Below are 17512 nucleotides of genomic sequence, written 5' to 3'. Positions count from 1 at the left end.
CTGTCTCCAGCACAACCAACACGTCATCCAGGTATTTACGTAGGTAAATCCTCTTGAACGCACTTTTTAACACATCTGAGGAAGGGTGGGTGGAAGCATTGTCAAGCAAAGTTAAAGCCTTCACGTCATCCGGTCTTATTTTGAGCACTTTCTCTTGATAATTTTTCACTTCCGGAACTAAGTGATGTTGAAAATAATCAGTAAAGATATGAGAGTTGAACTACGCCTTAGATGAGTTATAATAATGGACAGGTAACTTGTCCATAATATCCTTGAGAGCCCGGGGTTTAGCTGCCTTCCCCACGACTGTCAACTTAAGCCTATGAGTACCAGACGCATTTCCTCCGCAAAGCACTGATAGGCGTTCCTTACTCACTTTCTTTCCTTTCACTTTCTTTTCATGCATCCCAGCCTGAGTGTTTCTTGGTAAGGCCCGCCACATCATACCAGTTTCATCAACATTATATATTTGTGACATGGATAAATCTTCATCATTAATAATTTTCGTCAACTCATCACGGAAAGGTTCAATCGTTTCAGCATCGGCACTTTCAGCCTCACCTGTCACAGCCAGATTGCGGATGCCATGGCGCCTGCGGAAGCGCCAGAGCCACCCATCACTGGCCTTGAACTCGACACCCATGTGGGCAGCGAGCTTAGCAGCACTAGCGGCCAACTCCACTCCCCGCACTTCCACCCCACATGCACGCTCCTGGGTATACCACTTGTACACTGCCAAATCAAGTTCAACACATTTCGAGTCTTTCATATGCTTTCTAGTTGTATCACCCTTTCCCGACACAGCAAATTTAACTGCATAATTTTCTAACTTTCCTCTAGCTTTTTTTATGTCCGAAACTGTCTGTTTTTTCACCCCATACAGCTCGCAGACTTGGGCAACACTCATTCCCCCATCTATTTTACGTAAAAGTTCCAGTTTTTGCGACACAGAAAGGTGCACAGGTTTAGCTGTACGCTTGGTTACTTTCTTTGGTGGGTTTTTGGGTGGCATCGTTGTGAAGAAGAAGTGTTTATATCCACGACAAGTAAGCACAACACTCGAGTGACGCGGCAGACTGTGTACAGTCCAGTACTACTGACTCCACACGTATGTCCGCCCGCGCTGCCATCTTGTGCGCGATTTGCGAACTTTGTCTGGCGCGGTAGTCTGAAATCGACTCGTCCCGGACTTTTTTTTACTTTTTTTGACCCCCCAGACTCTTGTCCGGCAAATCCGAAATCCGGCAAATGGAGGTCCGGCAAATCGAGGGTTTAGTGTATATGTATGTATGTATGTAGTTTAGGTGTGGTGGGTTGTTATGACGCAGCCGTCTTCTCCTTTTCTGCATGTGGGGATGGAGAGGGGGGGTCGCTAAATTAATGAAGCGGCCTTGCTGTGGATATGTTGTGTCCTGTGACATTGCTTCTGACCAAGGGCAGTGGACAAAATGCAGGGATGACCCGTCACCCAGGAGATGCCAAGATGAGAGGGAGGGAGGGTGGAGGGGAGTGGAATATGTAGGGGATGGAATGGGTGGGAGTGGTTTCTATGCCTTTTTCTTTTTGGCTACCCCCTGTGTAAGGGGGAATAACATACAAATATCAAGGCTTTTTCCCCCTTACAAGGGAGGTAGCCAAAAAGGAAAAGGCATAAAATCATTCCCACCCATTCCATCCCTGAATACACTCCACACCCCTCCACCCTCCCTCTTATCTTAGCACCTCCTGGATAACGGGTCATCCCTGCACCTTGTCCACTGCCCTGGGTCAGAAGCAGTGTCGCAAGACACAGCACATCCACAGCAAGGCCACTTCATTAAATCGGCGACCCCCCCCCCCCTCTCCGTCCCCCCATGCATAAAAGGAGAAGACGGGGAGAAATCCCTTCGGGCTGCGTCAAATTTTGCTCACACATACTACCTCACCCCCCATCCCCCTGTCCATTCCACCTCATGCATCACAACATCATCCATATACAACCATTCTCCATTCACCCCTGTCTTCTGTCCTCTCCCGTCCTTCCTCAACAGACATTCCCCTCTTCCCCAAAGTCCCCTTCACCCCATCCATCCACCTCATCCTAGGATGTCCCCTCATGTTCACTCTCTCCACATCTGCCTTCCATACCTCTTTTACTAGTCTTTCTTCACTCATTCTTTCCATGTGTCCAAACCATACTAATATTCTTTCATCAACCCTATCTCCCAGCTCCTTTTCCACCCCTGTTCTCCTCCTCACCTCCTCATTTCTCTATCTAGCCTAGTAACCCCCATCATACTTCTCAGACACCTCATCTCAAACACATTCAAACTCCTTCTCTCTTCCTCTCTTATGTTCCATGTTTCTGCCCCATACAGTGCTGTTGGCACAATCACTCCTTCATACAGTCTCCTCTTAGCATCCATTCCCAAATGTCTATTCCTCATTACACTCTTTAATCCACCAAGGCATTTACTCGCTTCTCTCAATCTACACTCTACCTCCACCTTCACTCCACCTTTTCCTGCCACATTTGCACCCAAGTATCTAAAACTATCCACTTCCTCCAGTCGCTCTCCCTTAATGCTCACTTCCAGTCTGCTGCCACTTTCACCCCTTGTACATCTCATCACCTTACTTTTACCCACATTTATGTTTAGCTTTCTTCTATCACATACTCTCCCAAACTCTGTCACCAACTTCCTCAATCCCTCCTCCGATCCTGCCACAAGTGCAGTGTCGTCAGCAAACAACAGCTGGCTCACCTCCCACTTTTCTCCATTTTCTTTAACCATCTCCAATCCCTTGCCCACTACCCTTGCATTTACCTCTCGCACTACCCCATCCATGTACAAGTTGAAGAGCCAGGGAGACATAACGCATCTTTGACGAAGTCCCACCTTTACCTTGAACCACTCACTCTCTCCATATTTCTAATCCTGACACAAGCTCTACTACTCTCATAAAAACTCTTGACAGCTCCTAGAAGCTTTCCTCCTATCCCATATATCTGCATAACCTCCCACAGTGCCTTTCTGTCTACCCTATCGTAAGCCTTTTCCAGATCCATAAAAGCCCAAAAAACATCCTTCCCCTTTCCTATAGCTTTCTCATATTTGTCTTACCACAAAGATCTGATCTACACAACCTCTACCTGTCCTAAATCCACACTGTTCCTCACCAATTACTCCTTCTGTTCCTCTCCTAATCCTCTCAATCAAGATCCTTCCATAAGCCTTCCCAACTACACTTAACAAGCTAATCCCTCTGAAACTACTACATTCACACTTGTCCCCTTTTCCCTTGTAAAGTGGAACTATACAGGGACTCCTCCAGTCCTCCGGCACTCTACCCTCTCTCCAGCAAACATTAAATAACCTCACCAGCCAGTCCACCATCACTGTACCTCCTTTTTTTAGACATTCTGCATGGCATCCATCCAGACCAGGTGCCTTACCTGCTTTCATCATCTTAACCCCTTCCATACGGTGCCGCACACGTAGGCGTCATGGGGAGCGAGTGTATTCGCGAGGCTGCCATATCGGCGTCTTGATTATATTTATTGTAGTTGCCCCTCCATAATGACATTCTTTCTAATTCTTTTGTAATCGCATTTTCTATGGTTATCAAAATTCACGGGTGAAGAGAGAACGATCGATATAAGCGGTGACTATATTTTATGATGCGAGTATTATTACGACACGTCGTACGGCTGGCATTGGCTGCTGCCACCGAGATCTAAGTCCATGACGCCTACGTGTGCGGCACCGTATGGAAGGGGTTAACAACTGCTTTCACTTCATCCTTCCTTATTTCTCCTGCATTCTCCTCACTCATCACTCTTATTTTCTTAGCATTTCCCACTGCAGCTATCTTTCCCTCCCTATCCTCCTTCACATTTAGCAACTCCCTAAAATATTCTGCCCATCTTCCCCTTACTGCCTTCTCTTCCGTTATCATCTCTCCATCTGCACCTTTTACCTTTTCTTCTCTTCTTGATTCGCCTCCTCTTCCTCTCTTAATTTCTTTCCAAAACATCTTTTTATTACTTTCAAAATTTTCTGTCATACTCTTACCCCACTTCACATCTGCTGTCCTCTTTGCCTCCTTTACCTTTTGCTTTACTTCTCTTTTCTTTTTTTGTACCTCTCATATGACTCCCTTGTCCTATTTTGTAACCAATCTGTGAAAGCTCGCTTCTTCTCTTCTACAACCTTCTTTGTTTCCTCATCCCACCATTCACTACCCTTCCTTCTATTTCCTCCTGTCCTTCTTGTTCCACACACCATCCTTGTATACTTTGTGACTCCCTCCTTGAACCATCCCCTCCTCCACACCTAGCTCTGCTCTATCCTTCACTCCCTCCCACTCCTCCTCCAGCTTCTTCTTGTACTCCTTCTCCTTTTCCTTTTCATTTAAAGAGTTCACTCTAAGCACCTCCCTACCTTTTGTCCCTATCCTCTTTCTCCATCTATCCTCCACTCTCAATTTACCTTCCACCAATAAATGATCTGATATTCCCCCACCCTCTCCCCTTAGAACATGTACATCCTTAACTCTTCCTATCATAGTCCTATTTACCACTACATAATCCATCAACGCTCTATCTACCACCCTTCCATCCACCACCCTCTCCCATGTGTACTTATGCTTGACTTTCTTCCGAAACACTGTATTTGCTATCATCAACTCTCTAGACACATCTCCACCATCAACTCTCCACTACGATTCTTTCCTGGGACTCCATATTTTCCAACCACTCCATCAATTGGACCATTTCCTACCCTAGCATTAAGGTCTCCCAGTACTATTACATTGACATTTCTCCCTAATCCTTCTATGCACTCATTTAAATCTATCCAAAAGGCCTCCCTTTCTTCTACACTCATCTCACTGCCAGGTCCATATGCACATACAAAGACCCACATCTCCTTTCCCAGTTTCACCTTCATCCACATTATCCTTGAGGAAACCTTCCACTCCACTACACATTCACCTATCTCTTCACTTACTAGAATTGCCACCCCTTCCCTCCCTCGCCCTCTCTTCACTCCTGATAACCTCCCACTTACACTCCCAAAAGGGGGGAAAAAACCTTTGGTATATGTATGTATGTATCTGTATGTATGTATGGGTTGTTATGATAGTACCGAGGTGTGGTGGGTTGTTGTGATAGTACCAAGGTGTGGAGTCCACTGTTATTTTGTGTATGTACCAATAACTGTATAACCCCATTATTGCCATAATGGGTCCCAAACATCAAGAAACACCTATTTTCAAAAAATCAGAAAATTCTGTTACTCAGTTCGGTGATAGATACGAAGGTGCTGAGTTTGGGAGCTTCAACCTGTTGATGGAAATGTATATGGGAAGATATTAATTGATTGGATTAAGAGAAGGTGAAGGAAATACATTTGACTTTGAATGAGATCTTGGGCCCAGTCCAGTGACCAAGTACCAACACCCTAGGGCTGCGCCTTCAGATGGAGGTGAGGGAGTTGAGAGGTTTGAATGTGGCAGCAGGGATAGATGTGAATAGAGTGGATATGTATGGATAATATTTTGATCCAGCTCAAAGGCGATGAGTTGGGAGGGTCACTGTCTAGGTGAAACAGCCCTGCTGTGGATGTGCTCTGTCTTGCTGCATTGCTTTTGATCCAGGCATTGGGCAGGAGATATGGATGACCCTTCATCCATGAGGCGATAAGGTGAGAGGGAAACAGAGGGTGGTGGATGGGAGTGGGTACATGCCTTGACTGGCTACCTCTGTTATAAGGGGGAAGAGGCACTCAGTATGTAGGTAGATAGCTCTTGTAGGACTGCCTGAAGGTAACCATCTTTGGTCTCTCTTTTGCAAGAGAGAACCTGGGTAACAAGTTGTTTAATCTTATTTGGCTGACAGAATGAAAATGATAATGTTGTCCAGAATTCCACTGAAAACTTGAATTACAGCCTCACAACAGCATGCAGTGGTCATTGTGACCCTCCATAGGAATTCTGGTTTTCAGCTCTTCTTGGACAAAAAAGTGAAAAAGGAGGAACAGTTGATAAAAAGAAATCTTGTGACTGGTCAAGAGACAAAGTGCCAAGCTTCAGGGGAGCACTTGTAGATGGAGCTGAAGGTGATGATAGATTTTGAAGATGAGTAACAGCATTGATATTCTCAGGTGTACATCTTACAGTGCATAGGGGGATTAGGGAGAAATGTCAATGTAGTGGTATTGGGAAACCTTAATGCTAGGGTAGGAAATGAATCAATAGATAGAGTGGTTGTTAAGTATAGAATTCCAGGAAAGAATCATAGTGGAAAGTTGATGGTGGAGATGTGTCTAGAAAGAGAGTTGATCATAGGAAATACAGTGTTTAGGAAGAAAGCCAAGCATGAGTACACATGAGAGAGGGTGGTGGATGGAAGGGTGGTATATAGAGCATTAATGGTAACCAGGAATAGGAAGAATTAAGGAGTTACATGTTTTAAGGGGAGAGAGTGGGGGAATATCAGATAATTTTCTGGTGGAAGGTAAATTGAGGGTGGAGGATAGATGGAGAATGAGGAAAAGGACAGAAGGTAGGTGGGTGCTTAACCTCTTCACTCCGGGGCACATCGCACGTCTGGCAGCATTAGCTGCCCGATGTGCGATGTTGCATCATAATAATCGCATTATAAAAAATAAAGTCGGTGCTCAATCGTTCGTTCTCTTTCACCCGTGTATTTTGATAACTATAGAAAATATGATGAAGCCAGTTTAGAGAGAATGGAAGTTACGTAGGTACGACTACAATAAATATAATCAAGATGCCGACGTCGACATCATCGAGTACCCACTTGCTCCTCATGCCGCCTACGTAGGCGTCACCGTATGGAAGTGGTTAAAGTGAACTGCTTAAATGAGAATGAAAAAGAGGAGTACAAGAAGAAACAGAGAGGAGTAGGAGGGAATGAAGGATAGAGTAGAACTAGGAGTGGAGTAGTTACGGGAATGTTTCAAGGAGCTAGTCACAAGGTGTGCAAAGATGATGTGTGGAACAAGGAGGACAGGAGGAAATAGAAATAAGGGTAGTGAGTGGTGGGATTATGAAGCAAAGAAGGTTGTAGAAAAGAAACTAGCTTTCACAGATTGGTTACAAAATAGGTTGAGAGAATCATATGAGAGGTACAAAGAAAAGAGAAGAGAGGTAAAGCATAAGATAAAGGAGTCAAAGAGGAGAGTTGATGTGAAATAGGATAAGAGTATGACAGAATTTTTTTACATAAAAAGATGTTTTGGAAAGAATTCAAGAGGAGGTGAATCAAGTAGAAAAGAAAAGGTGAAAGGTGCAGATGGAGAGATGACAATGGAAGAGAAGGTAGTAAAAGGGAGATGGGCAGAGTATTTTAGGGAGTTGCTAAATGTGAAGGATGATAGGGAGGTAAAGGTAATTGCAGTGGGAAGTGCTAAGAAAATGACCATGGTGAGCGAGGAAAATGGAGGAGAAATAAGGAAAGATGAAGTGAAGGCAATTGTTAAGATGATGAGAGCAGGAAAGGCATCTGAGTTGGATGAGTGTCATGCAGAATGTCTTAAAAAAAAAAAGAAAGGAGGTACAGTAATGGTGGACTGGCTGGTGAGGTTATTTAATATTTGTTTAAGAGAGGGTAGAGTGCCGGAGGACTGGAGGAGTCCCTGTATAGCTGCACTTTACAAGGGAAAAGGGGACAAGTGTGAGTGTAGTAGTTTCAGAGGGATCAGTTTGTTAAATGTAGTTGGGAATGCTTATGGGAGGGTCTTGATTGAGAGAATTAGGAGAGGTGAGGAACAGTGTGGGTTTAGGACAGGTAGGGTTGCATGGATCAGATTTTTGTGGTAAGACAGATATGTGAGAAAACTTTAGGAAAAGGTAAGGATGTTTTTTTGCCTTTATGGATTTGGAAAAGGCTTATGATAGTATAAACAGGAAGGCACTGTGGGAGGTGTTGCATATATATGGGATAGGAGGAAAGCTTTTAAGAGCAGTCAAGAGTTTTTACAAGAGTACTAGAGCTTGTGTTAGAATCAGAAATGGAGAGAGTGAGTGGCTTGAGGTAAAGGTGGGACTTTGCCAGGGATGTGTTATGTCACCTTGGCTGTTCAATTATACATGAATGGGGTGTTGCGAGAGGTAAATACAAGGGTAATGGGTTGGGGATTGGAGATGGTTAAAAAAAAAATGGAGAAAAGTGGGAGATAAGCCAGTTGTTGTTTGCTGATGACACTGCGCTTGTAGTAGGATCAGAAGAGGGACTGAGGAAGTTAGTGTCAGAGTGTGGGAAGGTGTACTATGTAGGTGATGAGATGTAGGGGAGAAAGTGACAGCAAATTGGAAGTGACTATTATGGGAGAGAGACTGGAGGAAGTAGATAGTTTTAGATACTTGGGTGCGAATGTGGTGGGAAAGGGAGGAGTGGAGGTGGGGGTAGAATGAAGATTGGAAGAAGCAAGTAGATGCCTCGGAGGATTAAAAAGTGTAATGAGAGATAGACATTTGGGAATGGATGCTAAGAAGAGATTGTATGAAGGAGTGATTGTACTGACAGCACTGTATGGGGCAGAAACCTGGAACATTAGAGAGGAATTTGAATGTGTTTGAGATGTGGTGTCTGAGGAGTACAGTAAGTCCTCATTATACAGTACATATGCATTCCTGAAAACCTTACCGCAAATTTAAATTACCATATACCAAACCCATTATAACATGTAATAATAGGATATGGCAGACGTACCTTCTCACTGCTTTTTCCTCTTCAAAATATCTGGTAGATACCATATCTGTGAATTTTTCTTACCATAAATAGAATCGAGGGTAGTAATTACCAAATACCGTAACTGTGAATTTACCGGATAAAGAATTGCCATATAAGGAGGACTCACTGTATGATAGGGGTTACTAGGCTGGATAGAGTGAGAAATGAAGAAGTGAGAACGGGTGGAAAGGGGATTGGAAGATAGGGTTGATAAAAGAGTATTGGGATGGTTTGGACACATGGAAAGAAGAGTGAAGAAAGATTAGTAAAAGAGGTGTGGAAGGTAGAGGTGGAAGGAATGAACATGAGTGGACAACCATGGATGTTATGGATGGTGTAAAAGGGACATTGGGAAAGAAGGGAATGTTTGTTGAGAGAGGAGAGGAGAGGGCAAGATAGGGGTAAATGGAGAATGGTTGTGTATGGATAATTCTGTGATGCATGAGGTGGGAGTGGGTGGGGGATGGGGGTGAGGGAGTATGTATGAAAAATGAATTGATGCAGCCTGAAGGGATTTCTCCCCATCTTCTCCATTTCTGCATGAGGGGACAGAGGAGGGGGTCACTGATTTAACAAAACAGCCTTGCTGTGTATGTGCTGTGTCTTGCGACACTGCTTCTGACCCAGGATAGTGGGCAAGATGCAGGGCAGACCTGTCATCCAGGAGGTGCCAAGATAAGAGGGAGAGAGGTGGGTGGATGGGAGTGGAGTATGTTGGGGATAGAATGGGTGGGAATGGATTTTATGCCTTTGTTTTTTTGGCTACCTCCTTTGTAATGGGGGAAAACCTTTGGTATATGAGAGGGAAAAAAGGGTGGTGGATGGGAGTGGAATGGGTGGGTGCATCCCCTTAAGGGGAAAGAAACCCTTGATGTGTGTGTGTGTGTGTATGTATATGTATGTATATATATATATATATATATATATATATATATATATATATATATATATATATATATATATATATATATATACACACACACACACACACACACACACACTTCAACGAACGGACGGCATAGACGACATTCTGAAGAAAAAGTGAAATTTCGTGGATCCCAAAGCAAAGGAAGTACCTATTGTATTTACAGGGTGGGGGGGAAATTGCTCGTGGTGTAGGGAAAGTAAGGAAAAAGGAGAAGGGGAGGGATTACTGAGGGAAATGGAAGGAAATGAGGAAGGTGAGGACTTGGCCCAGGCAGGCAGACGAAATCTAAACAAACGAGGTCCGGACCAATTTAGCGATGATGAAATGTCTAACAAAAATGTAAAGATTAGAAGTATAGATAAGAGCAATACAGTAGAAGATGATGAGAATATTTTCCAGGGATTTAAAGAGGGTGGGGGGGACACAAACCCCCCCCCCCGATTAACAAGACTAGAAGAGAAACTCGATAAGATGATCGAGCACTGGGACTTTAAGTTCGGTCACGTTAACAACATTGTGCAGAGAGTTGAAAAATTGGAAGAACTAGAGAAGGCGAACAAAAACTTAACTAAGGAAATTGAAGAATTAAAAAAACAGTTAAAAGAAGTAAAAGAAGAGAATAAAGTCTTAAAGGAGAATAATAAGGAGAACAAGGAGGGTTGGAAAAAAATCCAAGAAAATAGCAAAGTTGCATTCACTGACATAATCAGACAGCAAATGAATGAACAAACTGAAGACTCAGTTATTAAAGTGATGAGACAGAAGGAGAATATAGTAAGAGACTTAGCAGACTGAAAGAAATGTATAATTATATTAGGAATGGAAGAGAAACATAACCCAGATAGAACCACAAGAATCAAAGAGGAAAATGAAAAAGTAAGAAATTTACTAGAATTAGTTCAGGAAGATGAACCAGAAATAATGAAACAAATCGAAGAGAAATTCAGGCTTGGGAAATATAGTACAGACAAGACCAGACCAATTAAGATTAAATTCAGGTCACAAACTACGGCTGAGAATATCTTATCCAAAACAGGGAAACTAGCAACAAGTGAACAATATAAAAAGGTATGGATAAAAAGGGAAATGAATAAAGAGGAAAGAGAGGAGGAAATAAGGAATAGACATGAAGCTAAGAAAAAAAACGAGGCCAGAACGGAGACAGAAAAACAAGAATTCTACTGGAGAGTAGTGAATATGAAATTGAAGAAATGGAACATAAAAGAGAGAAACACAAAAGAAACAGAGAATACAATGGAAATAACAGAAAGTTAAGAGTATCCTACACAAATATAGATGGATTAATAACAGGACTGAATGAACTGAACAAATATCTGAAAGAAAAAGATCCGGACATAATGGGAATTGTTGAGACAAAATTAAAAGGCCCACTACCACCCAACAGCATAGGACACAATGCATATAATTATTGGATTAGAAACAGAAAAATAAAACAAGGGGGTGGAGTTATGTTCCTGACTAAGAAGGATATAAACGTGAAGAGAGTCACATATGTGAACAATAGAGTGGAGATGATAATGATAGAAGTAGAAGATAGAGATAAGAAGAGCAGAAAGTTTGTAATAAACTAATTGCCCCCAAAAACGGCCTCATGGGAAGAGAATGAACATAAAAGCATGTTGGAAGACACAAGAGTAACACCAAACGAGATAATGGAAGATGGAGGAAGAATAGTTATGATGGGCGACTATAATTGCAAAGAAATATGCTGGGAAGAGATGACCGTAAAGGGTGGAGAAGACTCATGGGGAAGTGTTCTACTTGAGATGATTATTGACCACACAATGACACAATGGATCCAAGAGAACACTAGGTATAGAAATGAAGAAGAACCATCAAGACTAGACCTAATAATCACATCAGAACCTAAAATAGTGGAAAAGATAGAATACCAGGCACCAATAAGCAAAAGTGACCACATATTGATAGAACTAGAACTAAATGAGAAAAAATACATGAAAAGAAATGAACAATATAGAAAAGGAAGATTGATGTATGAAAAACCAAATTTTGATCAAATAAGAGAATTCTTCCAAAATGAAAACTGGGAAAGAATACACAAAGAAGATACAACAGTAGAAGAGAAATGGAATATTTTGACAAAAATCTATAAAAAAGGAGTAGAAAAGTATGTCCCAAGACAAAAACAAGAAAAAGAATATGTAAAATGCTGGTACAACAAAAGTTGTAGGGAGATAAAAGACAAAAGAGACACAGCTTGGACCAAATTGAAGAAAAACAAAAGACCAGAAAAATGGAAAATATATACTTGTTATAGAAATGAATATGTACAAGTGTGCAGAGAGGAAAAGAGAAAATATGAAAAAGATGTCATAGAAAAGTGTAAAGATCAACCAAAACTATTCTACAGATTTGTAAACAATAAACTGAAAAACAAACAAGATTTGGAGAAATTAAGACAAGGAGGAGTTGAATACACAGAGGAAATTGAAATGGTGGAAATTATGAACAAACATTTTAAATCGGTGTTTACAAGGGAGAACATACAACCTGAAGAGATCGAATGGAAAGCGAAAGTCCCCCCTATGAAAGAAATAGAAGTAACAAAGAATGAAATATTGAACCACTTGAGTAATCTTGATGTCAGAAAATCACATGGACCAGATGAAATAGCAAACTGGATTTTGAAAGAATGCAGGAATGAACTAGCAGACATAATACATAGCATAATAAACAGTTCCTTGAAAGAAGGTAAAGTTCCAGAAGATTGGAAAAAAGCAAATATAGTACCTATATATAAAGGAGGAAATAAAGAAGACCCTAACAACTATAGGCCAGTCTCTCTAACAAGTACAATAGCAAAAATTTGTGAAAGAATTGTCAAAAATAGATGGGTAAAATATTTAGAAAAAAACAATGTGCTCAATCCAAGGTAATTTGGATTCAGACAAGGACGATCATGCGTCACCAATTTAATATGTTTCTATTCAAGACTAATAGATATAATACAAGAAAGAGATGGAAGGGCTGATTGTGCATTTCTAGACATAAAAAAAGCTTTTGACAAAGTACCACATAAGAAGTTGCTTAAGAAATTAGAAACTGAAGGAGGAATACAGGGCAAACTGCTAAATTGGATGGAAGACTTTTTGCAAGAAAGAAAAATGAGAGTAGTTGTAGCAGGTATGAGTAATAGGCCAAGTGGCTTCTTGTCTTTATTGAAGCTTGGCGCCAACTGGCGAATGCAGACCCGAGTCAGCCGAGTCAGCTGACCCCCGCAGTGGGCATGCTGCCGGCCCGGCTGCCCAACATATCCTACATCCCCCTCCCAAGCTGTTAATGTACTACGTACATGTAGTACAAGAAACAAATATGAAACGTATTGTACACTGGAAGAAACAAAACAACAAAAGAAGTTGTACTACGTACATGTAGTACAAGAAACATAACTATGAAACGTATTGTACACTGGAAGAAACAAAACAACAAAAGAAATTGCTTAATTACAACACGCCTGAGGGGCAAAAATGAATACAACTCTCACACAGTATATATGACTGCACAACACTTAGCAAGTTACACATGAACAGTTCACATCAACACTAGTCCACTACATAATCTGACAGCCACAAAGGCTGTTTCACACATCTCTTAGGGCGGTTCACAGGCTGTGGTTGCTGAGGGTGCGGAGCAGGTGCCTCTACCAGCGGCGAGGACGGCAGGGGATTTGCGGGGGTCGGTGTTGTAGATGTAACGGGGCATCTGACGGGGCGGAGATGCTTGCGGTTGCGTGACGTGACACGTCCACTGCCATCCATCTTCACCGAGTACTTCCGGATTAGTACCCACGGACTTCCCGCACCACACCACTGTCGCAGGTGCGACAGTCTCCGATGTTGGCAACACTACAACAGACAGCACACCGCCACGCCCAACTTCGCTCCCATTTCCCCCGCTGGAGGAAAATGTGCCCCGTCTGGAGGAGTGGCTTCTCTGTCACTTCTCAGGATCCACGTTTGACACGAACAGAAGCCCTCTGCGAGTGATGGCGGGTGAACCACACGTCATCCACTTGCTTCCGGAGGCTAAGCCATACACCTGCCACACACCAGCTTCGGTGCCGAGGCACTGGGAAGCGGAAGTCAAGAGACAACTGGACGAGGATGTCAGGATGGGGGTTCTGGAGCCAGTACCGGTAGGTGAAGCTACGGAGTGGTGCGCAAGGATGGTGGTCGTAGCCAAAAAGTCCGGCCAGCCAAGGCGCACAATCGACTTCCAGAAACTGAACGCTGCGTGCAGAAGAGAAACGCACCACACGTCTACACCTTTTGACATGGTATCCGGCATCCCGCGGCACAGCTTCAAGACCACTGCAGATGCGCACTGGGGCTTCCATCAAGTTGAGCTGCATGAGGAAAGCAGAAGACTCACAACCTTCATAACACCGTGGGGCCGCTACAGATACCGTAGAACCCCCATGGGCCACTGTGCTGCACCCGATGCATATACCAGGAGGTTCGATGATGCTATCGTGGGGATTCCAAGGAAAATAAAGTGTGTGGACGACACGTTAATGTTTGATGCCAGTGTGGAGGACGCCTTCTGGCATGTGTATGACTTTTTGGAGACCTGTGCCGCGAAAGGAGTGACCCTCAAGCCTGAAAAGTTTACCTTCTGCAGGAGGGAGGTGGATTTTGTGGGGTTCCATGTGGGCTGGGAAGAATACCACCCCACTGAGGAGAGGCTGGCTGCCATCAGACACTTTAACATGCCCGCAGAACCATCACTGACAGACATCCGCTCCTGGCATGGGTTCGTGAATCAGCTAGCACCCTTCCTTGCCACTGCCCCAGTCATGGAACCATTTCGCGAGTTGCTGAAAAAACCCCAAGGCAAGAAAGTGTATTGGGACGAGAACCTGCGAAAGAAATTCCAGCATGCTCAAGAGGTGGTCTGCAGCCTCGCTAAGGAGGGCCTCACATTTTATGATAAGAACAGACCCACTATTGTGATCACTGATTGGAGTAAGGTGGGCATAGGATTTGTGGTGCTGCAACAATATTGCCGTTGCTCGATGCAAGAAAGTCCGTACTGCTGCAAGAGTGGGTGGCGTCTCGCACTTTGTGGCAGCCGTCACCTCACACCTACTGAGGCTGGCTACGCACCGGTGGAGGGCGAAGCATTAGCGGTCGCATGGTGTCTCCGCAAGGCCCGCCTCTTCCTGCTCGGGTGTCCAAACCTACTTATCATCACTGACCACCGCCCACTTGTCAAGCTCTTGGGTGACAGAGAGCTAAAGGACATCGTAAACCCAAGGTTGTTTGCTCTGAAGGAAAAAACGCTTCAGTTTAGATTCCAGATAAAGTACATCCCCGGAAAACGCAACTCCGCCGCGGACTTCCTGTCACGCTACCCAACATATCCTACAGTAGTGATAAGAGACAAACACTCAAAATGGGATGAAGTAATAAGCGGTGTTCCACAAGGAACAGTTCTGGCCCTGATAATGTTTGCTATATATATATTAATGATATGGATGAAGGAATTGAAAGCTATATGAGCTTTTTTGCAGATGATGCAAAACTAATGAAAAAAGTAAACACGGAAGAAGATTGTGAATCACTACAAAGAGATCTAAATATAGTACAGGAATGGAGTAGGAAGTGGGAGATGGAGTTCAATACAAAAAAAGTGTAGTACAGGTAAACGTCGACTTACGATGGCATTAGGTTTCGATAGAGCCATCGTAAGACGATCTCATCGTAAGTCGATCCCCACTCTGTTCCGTGGTCACTGTACCTAGCCAACCTGTATATTAACCACCAGAGATACTGAATATAGCCTATTAAACATGTACAGTAGTTTATTTAATTATTTTTATCCTTTTTACCATATTCAAACACTATAATATGTATTTTCAGTACGGGACTTAAATCTCGCGGGCAGCAGCCAATGCCAGCCGTACGACGTGTCGTAATAATACTCGCATCATAAAATATAGTCACCGCTTATATCGATCGTTCTCTCTTTCACCCGCGAATTTTGAAAACCACAGAGAATGGGATTTAGGGCACATTTGAGAGAATGTAAAAACACAGGGGCGACTACAATAAATATAATCAAGACGCCGATATGGCAGCGTCGCGAATCCACTTGCTCCTCATGACGCCTACGTGTGCGGCACCGTATGGAAGGGGTTAAATTATCATATCGTCGTCGTCGTCGTCGTCATCGTAAAGTCGAACAATCGTAAGTCGCGGCCATCGTAAGTCGACGTTTACCTGTATAATGGAATTTGGAAAAAGCAAAAATAGAATATCAGGATCATATAAATTGGGAGAAGAAGGAATAAAAAAAGTAGAAAATGAAATGGACCTGGGAGTCATTGTTATGAATAATATGTCACCTGAAAAACATATAAATGAGATTTTTGGAGAAACCTATAATTTAATAAGAACAATCAAAGTGGCATTTACATACCTGGATGAAGAAATGGTGAAGAAAATTCTAATCACTCTGATAAGACCAAGATTGGAATATGCAGCAACGATATGGTCACCAAGTGCAAAAAAATGCATAAAAAAACTTGAAAGAATACAAAGAGCAATTACAAAATTGGCACCAACACTCTCAAAACTATCATATGAAGAGAGACTAGCAAAACTTGAACTACAGACACTAGAGCAAAGAAGAGAGAGAGGAGATTTGATAGCTATTTACAGAATCATGAAAGGCATAGAAATTACTGATAGAGAGAATCTGATAAAATGGGATGACAGAAATACAAGAGGACATGGAAAGAAAATAAAAAAAAGACAGCTATAGAAGAGATGTGAAAAAGAACAGCTTTCCTCACAGAGTAATAGACAGTTGGAACAAGTTAGATGAGAAAGTGGTGTGTGCAAAAACAATACATGAATTTAAAAATAGTTTAGATAAAATGAGATACGAAAACGGGACCTCACGAGCATAGCTCCCCTTCCCGTAAAATACAACTAGGTAAATACACACACATAGTTCTTCTTGCCGAACCACCACAGGCAGATATGTCAGTGGTTCCTTCAGCTAAAGGAAAATTCTTGTTGACTACAAGTTATATAACTCTTTCATTTTCTTATTAGAATTTTGAAACATCTATCTATATACTAAGGGGTTCATTCCCCATGTAAGAGAGGTAGCTAAATCAAGGCATGTACCCATTCCTACCCATTTCTCTCCCATCCGCCACCATTGTTTCCTTTTTATATTAACTCCTCATGGTGATTGGTATGTAGAACAGTGGTAATATGCAGAAGACTGGGTCCAATCCTGATGGAGTAGTGATTTTGAAACATATTAATGTTTTCCCTCAGACAGAGGAACACCAAGAATTTTAAGTTTTAATGCTTTTCCCAGACGGAGGAAGATCAAGAACTTCAAGTTGCTGTGATCAATGTGTATTGTCCACGGGCTGACCCTGAGAAGCCCGAGCGAGGGTTAATAAAGATACAGTTTTACCAACTTCTTCGAGAACGTGCGGCAGTCATACGAGCAACAGGAGTCCATGTTGTGATAGTTGGTGACATCAATGCATCTCATCAGCCCATAGACCATTGTGAACCTGATCCTTCTGAGGTAAGAACTTTCCCAAGGAATTGGCAACTAGTGTTTTTATTAAAAACAAAATACTTAGATCTTATGGTTTGTTATCTTGCTATACAAAATTAGTTTAGATTCCGATTAAGATTTTTCTCTTTATTAGGAAATTTCTTTTAATGGTCAGAGTAGATACCATGTGAGGATAGAACCTTTAGTATATATACAATATTTCACTTTTGAAGCTCTTTCAAGTACATGGATGCAGAATACAACCTCTAATCTAT

General features: G+C 42.5%; 1 protein-coding gene across 1 annotated transcript in view; it reads left to right on the top strand.

Moving 5' to 3' along the window:
* Positions 1-17512, top strand: part of LOC143036503 (DNA-(apurinic or apyrimidinic site) endonuclease 2-like) — a 61684-nt gene that overhangs the window by 32567 nt on the left and 11605 nt on the right. The window contains exon 4 of the mRNA XM_076203927.1: positions 17046-17264. Within this exon, the coding sequence (XP_076060042.1) occupies positions 17046-17264 (219 nt within the window). The remainder of the gene's footprint in view (positions 1-17045; positions 17265-17512) is intronic.

Source organism: Oratosquilla oratoria, chromosome 20 (genome assembly GCF_046742065.1).
Source record: "Oratosquilla oratoria isolate Oo_2021 chromosome 20, ASM4674206v1, whole genome shotgun sequence".
Classification (NCBI taxonomy): Eukaryota; Metazoa; Arthropoda; class Malacostraca; order Stomatopoda; family Squillidae; genus Oratosquilla; species Oratosquilla oratoria.
Note: the sequence above shows the minus strand (reverse complement) of the source record. Positions and strands in the feature narration are given on the sequence as shown.